Below are 7,500 nucleotides of genomic sequence, written 5' to 3'. Positions count from 1 at the left end.
GACACCAGAGCTCAGAAAGCAAGCTCAGGGTTATCGAAAAGATTTCAATCAATATTTAGCTGATTTCAGAACGAGACTTCTCTGAGCGAGACACACGATAGCGAACAGACTGGATTAAAGGAAAGGTAAAGAACAACCTGTTCTTCTCCTAAGTAGGCTATGTAATACTGAGCAAGTGATTTCCCCCAAATGTGGTAAAAAATCATGCCAACGTAAATGTTACATCTTAGGACAAATGGAATTTGATGTCTCCATGTCGAAACACAGACTTCTCAGATGAGACGAGGGAACTCTACAGTGTCATAACAGCCCAGCAAGGTTTTACAATTATAAACGTTATTATTAATTATATAACGTTAAGGAATGAAATGAACAGAAATAGTGTGAATAACAATATTAGTTATAATTAAAGCTGCGAGCAGCGATGAACGGGCCCTCGCATCCTCCAGCGTGTCGAGGGTGGCGGCGGGACTCTGGCCTGCGCGGCAGAGAACGTCCGCAACCGTCGGACGGCGCGTCCGCGAGTGAGACGTATTTAATCCTGCGTGGACCGCCTGATGCTGAAAATGATGCTTTGCAAATAGTCTGATGCTTCCTGTATCCGCTGCCTGGCGCTACAGAACGCGTGCAAACATGCATTATGTTGCTCTGTGTCAAGTGTAAACCACATCGTGTAAAAGTAATGTAAATTGGAGGTGTTTGTCACAAAACGCAGATTTCCTTTGGCCAGCAGGTGGCGCTGTGAGTATTAGTTAAAATTAGCTCGTAGACATCCTCAGGCCATGAGTGTTATCAAGCATGAGAAGTTTGGGACCGTTTGGAACAAGTCCAGCTGAGTTACATCAGACATTTCCTTTAGCCAATAGGCTTTGCGGGTTTACTGTAGCGCCCCCTAGTGGTCGAATGCAAAACAATTCTCAGGGTATGTTACTGGATGCGATGTGCACATATGCTGAATATTTTGGGAATTTAGAACAAATGGTTGAGAAGTTATGTGTATTGATATTTTGCCATGCACCTAAGAAGTGTATTGGTCCATATCTTGTAAACACAAAGAGATATCAAAAAGATTTTGATAACTTTTGATGATCTAGATCCACTTATGATCCACAGCAAATTTCGTAGAATTCGGAGCCAGCGTGTAGGAGTTCGCAAAAATGTGTTTTTTTTCATTAAATTCAAAATGGCTGACTTCCGGTTGGGTTTAGAGCTTAGAGCTCCGGGGGCTTTTTTGTCAGTCTAGATGTGATACATCTGTTTACCAAATGTTATACATCTAAATTTTATATATAGATAGTGAAACGTACTGCGAGGGCTGCATCGTCGAAATATTGTATAAATTCATACAAAATTGAAAATGGCAGACTTCCGGTAGGGTTTAGAGCATGGTCCCAAGAGACTTATTTTAAGTCTCCAGAGGATACATGTGCCTACCAAGTTTCATACATATAGCTAAAACGTAGCGCTGGGGCTGCTCTTTTGAAATATTGTAGGGGGCGCTATAGAGGAAATTTAAAACGGCCAATAAAGAAAATCATATAAACTATTTCTTCCAATGACCTGTGACACATGTACAAAGTTCCATGAGTTTTTGAGCATCCCAACCCACTAAACCATCAGCTTCCTTTTTCATGGCAAACTATGCGTTACCACGGCAACAGCGTTCAACGAAAACTCAAAAAATTCATGATGATGCATCATCAATGTCTTAAGGCTATCCTTACCACATTTTAGACTCATCAGGTCACCTGGCTAGGAGGAATAATTAAAAGTATAAAATATGACATTTCCTTTAGCCAGTAGGCGGCGCTATGAATTATTGAATTTTTTTCAATTGAATTATGTTTAGGCTTGAAGTAGCATCATGCAAAATAAGTTTTGTGCGGATTGGATAATGTACCTTGGAGTTATAACAACTTATAACAACTTATTTTTTCATAAACAATGAGGCAAAATGGCCGCCACGCCACGTCAAGGTTCTTCGATGAAAACTCTCGATTTTGACAACTTTTAATCACAAAGGTCTTAAGAGCATCCTGACCAAAGGAGAAGTTGATCGCTTAAAATCTGTCGGAGGAGTTCGTTAAAGTGCGAAGGCTGAAATCTGCAAAAAGTGACAAAAAGCACAATTTCGAGGGTTTACTGTAGCGTCCCCTAGTTGTTGAATGCAAAATAAATCTCAGGGTATGTTAGAGGATGCAATGTCCACATATGCTGAAAATCTGGTAATTTTAGGACAAACGGTTGAGAAGTTATATGTATTGATATTAAGCCACGCCCCTAAGACGTTTATTGGTACATATCTTGTAAACGAAAAGAGATATCAAAAAGCTTTTGATAACTTTTGATGATGTAGATCCAGCAATGATCCACACCAAATTTTGTAGTAATGGGACTAAGCATGTAGGAGGAGTTCGCAGAAATGTGTTTTACACTAAATTCAATATGGCGGAAAATCTAAGTAGGCGGAGCTTAGGGGTCTGATTGGCTTTTTTGTAGCTCTAGCTCAAGTGGACATGTGTGTCAAATTTCGAGTCAATCAGACATACTGGCCGAGGGGCGTCGCCGGTCCGACTTGTAGGGGGCGCTAGAGAGCCATTTCTTAACACAGAAAGATGCATTCTTTTTCAGATGGTTATATTCACCAGGCCTGACAAGTCCCCAAAATTTGGTGAGTTTTCATGCATGGAAAGTCCTCCAACCATGCATACGTTTACCCAAACGGGCACAATATCAATAGGGCCTTCGCGGCCCGACGTCGGTAGCTCGGGCCCTAATAAAATGGATAATGCAAAACAATGTGATTGTATGTTCAAACATGAGGAGTGTTTCTTGATGAACAGATTGCTGTTATTGTATCGTTCCTGAGGGGGCAGCAGAGGACCATTTATGAATTCATTATTCTCATGTAAAAAGCAGGAATGAATTAGAAATGACTGATACAACACTCTACTTCACATATTTGAATATACAGTCTTGTATTAATACAAGTGAATAATAAAACATAGCCTGCATCGCACGCTCATCAGATTAAATACGTACTGACATGTTTTATCTGTTTGAGATCAGGACCTGCAGCTTTAACTCTGAAAACATGATTCTGCTGCAGGATAGAAGTCTTTACGTAACTGAGACCAAGGTCCAGAACATGGGTTGGTCTCAGGAGACAACCTCTAGTTCTTTAAATTTATGTAGAAGCCAGTACTGAATCCACTAAGCCTGCATGGACTCACTTCAAGTTCAGAAAGCTAAATCAATCAATCAAACCTGTAAGCACCATTTAGTCATGTGTATTCAGTGTTTATGAATACATATGGATATGAATATGTATAGTAAAATGTTGTTATAGCGTTCTAATTTAAATGTGATTTTGTTTGCACCCCCCAGTCTATGGCTCTGTACTGGTTTACCTCCAGTCTGGTGGGATTCAGTCACAACCTCGTCCTTCGTTCTCCTGCAATCCACAAAATCCTGAAGCTCCAAACGGTCCGATCAGAATCTCCTTACAGAGACCTGCTGTCTGCCTTCATCAGCAAATACTGCAAATAAACAGAGTACTGCAAATGCACAGAGTACTGCAAATACACACACAGAGTACTGCAAATAAACATGCAGAGTACTACAAGTACACGTCAAATACTTCACTGATCAAAGACCTGCTTCATGTCTTCGTCACTTGTACTTTGATGTTTTGACTGTTCAGAGAAGATCTGATAAACATATTGATCAAGTCGTCTGAGTCTCTTTCAGTTATTAAAATATATATATATATATATATATATATATATATATATATATATATATATATATATATATAATCATACAATATTAAACTGAGCACTTCCATTCTGTTCTGTGTGAAGTGAACTAAACAGGAAGAATAACAGGAAGACTTTGGAACATTTCCTGTTTATTATTTTCCAGCTGACGTCACAGATACATATATACGTGTATATATATATGTATACATATATACATGTATATATATATGTATATATATATATATACATATATATGTGTATATATATATGTATATGTGACGTCTGAGAGAAAACTGTTTTATTTAAAGTTAATTTCAGAGATGAGTTTTAAAAAGAGATAAATACTTTACAATGACGCAAAGTTACTGTCTTCAGCAGAATCTGACCTGCTGATCAGTTGTTGATCTTTATTGATCGTCCTCAGTGTACAATACAGTATGTTTTACAAGTATAGACGCTCATTTACATTCTGTTAAATACATTTGATCACTTTATTTCATATGGCCTGAAGGCTTCAGGGCTGATGTGTTTTTAACCTGAAATATTATTCAAAATATTGATGTTTGATCAGAATAAAGTCAAATCATTTAGTTTACAGTTTAACAACATGTTGAAGTATGAAGCAGATTGTTAAAACCGTTAAAAACTGTTTTGTTTTCTACTCAACGGATGTTTGTTGAATTTATTATTCTTGTTACTTTCAGACTGAAATAGTAAATGAATTGAATTATTATTTGTGACATTATTATTTCTAGGGTTCGTCAAATCTTTTCATGCACAGAAGTCAAAGGGCAGCTGAGAAACAGGAAACAGCTGTTTAAAGATAAACATCATTAATCAGCAGGAAACTTATTAATAACCTCGAACTCTTTCTGAAGGAAATTTCCTTTTTTGTTATGATGGATGAAGTCTATTTGTAATAGTATTGATGCTGTTCTAGTTCTTATTATTATTCATGTGGTTCCTCCTCCTCCTGCTGCTCTGTGACTGAGAGGAGGTCTGGGATCAGGTCTTGTGTGAGGCGGAGTCAGCAGCTTTAAACGGATCACAGTCTACAGATCTGCTCTCAGTGTGTTTAAACCGGGACCCTGTTCAGACCAGTTTAGATCAGATCTCCCTCAGACCATCATGACGTCTTTCACCCTCTTTCTGTCTCTGGTTCCGGTTCTGTCGATCCTTTCGGCGGTCCCGGTGCTCTCGGTCCGGGTTTTGGCAGGTCCTGGCTGTGGGCCGTGTGACCCGGCTCAGTGCGCTCCTCTCCCGGAGGAGGGCTGTCTTGCCGGATCTTTTCTGGACTCCTGCGGCTGCTGCTCGGTGTGCGCCGCCTCGGAGGGACAGCTGTGTGGCGGCCGCCGCGCGGCAGCGCGCCGCTGCGGCTCCGGGATGGAGTGTGTCAAAAGCGACGCGGACAAGAAGAACAAGCTGGGAGTCTGCGTCTGTAAGAGCGACTACGAGGTCTGCGGCACCGACGGACTCACGTACAGGAGCGGCTGCGCACTGAAGAGCGCCAGCCTGACCAACGAGAAAGAGGGCAAAGAACCCATCAACGTTCAGAACAAGGGCCGCTGTGCTACAGGTGACTGACACACACACACACACACACACACACACACACACACACACACACACACACACACACACACACACACACACACACACAGGAGACATAATAAAATGGACAATGACACAAACAGGTGAGTCGTGATCTGAACTGTGAAGCCAGTGAACGAATCCACGGTTTGGTGGTTGAAGTGAAGCTGAACGTGTCACTGCCCCCCCGACAGTAACAGGCAGTGAGTGATGATAATCCACCTTCATCCTTCTGAAAACACTGAATTCCTTTCTACATGAAAACTCTCACTGAGCTCAGAGCAAACAGAATTCCTCCGAGGTCACAGAGGAGTTCCTGTTTCATCTTGTTTCATCCTGTTTCATCTCGTTTCTCTGCACCGAACTTCATGTAGATTATCTTTATTAGGGCCCGAGCTATCGACGTCAGGCCAGCTAAGGCCCTTTTGAAATTGTACCCGTTTGGGTAAACGTACGCATGGTTGGAGGACTTGCCATGCATGAAAACTCACCAAATGTTGGGGACTTGTCAGGCCTGGTAAAAGTAGCCATCTGAAAAAGAATGCATCTTTCTGTGTAAAGAAATGGCTCTCTAGCGCCCCCTACAAGTCAGACCGGCGACGCCCCTCGGCCAGTATGTCCGATTTACTTGAAATTCAACACACATGTCCACTTGAGCTAGATCTACAAAAAAGACAATCAGACCCCTAAGCTCCGCCTACTTAGATTTTCCGCCATATTGAATTTAGTGTAAAACACATTTTTGCGAACTCCTCCTACATGCTGGGTCCGATTACTACCAAATTGGCTGTGGATCATTATTGGATACACGTCATCAAAAGTTATCAAAAGTTTTTTGATAACTATTTTTGTTTACACGATATGGACCAATAAACGTCTTAGGGGCGTGGCTTAATATCAATACACACAACCTCTCAACCGTTTGTCCTAAAATTACAAAACTTGCAGCATATGTGCACATCGTATCCTGTAACATACCCTGAGAATTGTTTTGCATTCAACCACTAGTGGGCGCTACAGTAAGCCCGCGAAGTTGTGCTTTTTTGTCACTTTTTGCCTTTTTCAGCCTTGCACTTTAACGAACTCCTCCTAGAGATTTTAAGCGATCAACTTCTACTTTGGTCAGGATGCTCCTAAGACCTTTGTGATTATCAAAATCGAGAGTTTTCATCGAAGAACCTTGACGTGGCGGCCATTTTACCTCATTGTTTATCAAAAAATAAGTTATTATAAGTTGTTATAACTCCAAGGTACATTATCCACTCTGCACAAAACTTCTTCTGCATGATGCTACTTCAAGCCTAAACATACTTCAATTGAAATAAATTCAATAACTCATAGCGCCACCTACTGGCTAAAGGAAATGTCATATTTTATACTTTTATTTATTTCTCCTAGCCAGGTGACCTGATGAGTCTAAAAGTTGGTAAGGATAACCTTAAGACATTGATGATGGATCATCATGAATTTTGTGAGTTTTCGTTGAACCCTGTTGCCATGGCGACGCATCGTTTGCCATGAAAAAGGAAGCTAATGGTTTAGTGGGTTGGGATGCTCAAAAACTCATGGAACTTTGTACATGAGTCACAGGTCATTGGAAGAAATAGTTTATATGTTTTTTTTTATTGGCCGTTTTAAATTGCCTCGACAATATTTCAAAAGAGAAGCCCTAGCGCTACGTTTTAGCTATATGTATGAAACTTGGTAGGCACATGTATCCTATGGAGACTTAAAAATAAGTCTCTTGGGACCATGCTCTAAACCCTACCGGAAGTCGGCCATTTTCAATTTTGTATGAATTTATACAATATTTCGACAATGCAGCCCTCGCAGTACGTTTCACTATCTATATATAACATTTAGATGTATAACATTTGGTAAACAGATGTATCACATGTAGACTGACAAAAAAGCCCCTGAAAAACACATTTTTGCGAACTCCTACACGCTGGGTCCGATTTCTACGAAATTTGCTGTGGATCATAACTGGATCTAGATTATCAAAAGTTATCAAAATCTTTTTGATATCTCTTTGCGTTTACAAGATATGGACCAATACACTTCTTAGGTGCGTGGCAAAATATCAATACACATAACTTCTCAACCATTTGTTCTAAATTTCCAAAATATTCAGCATATGTGCACATCG

At 40.3% G+C, this 7,500-nt stretch overlaps 2 protein-coding genes across 4 annotated transcripts in view; both read left to right on the top strand.

Annotated features, from left to right (window-relative positions):
• cox18 (cytochrome c oxidase assembly factor COX18) overlaps positions 1-3,732 on the top strand; it is an 8,832-nt gene extending 5,100 nt beyond the window's left edge. For 2 of the 3 annotated variants that reach the window (XM_076105244.1, XM_076105243.1), the window contains 2 exons: positions 2,632-2,671; positions 3,388-3,732. In XM_076105244.1, coding sequence (XP_075961359.1) covers positions 2,632-2,671; positions 3,388-3,695 — 348 coding nt within the window. In that variant the 3' untranslated portion in view covers positions 3,696-3,732. The remainder of the gene's footprint in view (positions 1-2,631; positions 2,672-3,387) is intronic. The other variant, XM_076105245.1, reaches the window with a different exon arrangement.
• Positions 3,733-4,758: 1,026 nt separating this feature from the next.
• igfbp7 (insulin-like growth factor binding protein 7) overlaps positions 4,759-7,500 on the top strand; it is a 16,689-nt gene continuing 13,947 nt past the window's right edge. The window contains exon 1 of the mRNA XM_076105259.1: positions 4,759-5,337. Coding sequence (XP_075961374.1) covers positions 4,890-5,337 — 448 coding nt within the window. The 5' untranslated portion in view covers positions 4,759-4,889. The remainder of the gene's footprint in view (positions 5,338-7,500) is intronic.

This window comes from Anarhichas minor, unplaced genomic scaffold, assembly GCF_050575085.1.
Source record: "Anarhichas minor isolate MPS153535 unplaced genomic scaffold, ASM5057508v1 ptg000031l, whole genome shotgun sequence".
NCBI classification, from domain to species: domain Eukaryota; kingdom Metazoa; phylum Chordata; class Actinopteri; order Perciformes; family Anarhichadidae; genus Anarhichas; species Anarhichas minor.
The sequence above is the reverse complement of the archived record's forward strand: the minus strand, read 5'-3'. Positions and strand labels throughout refer to the sequence as shown.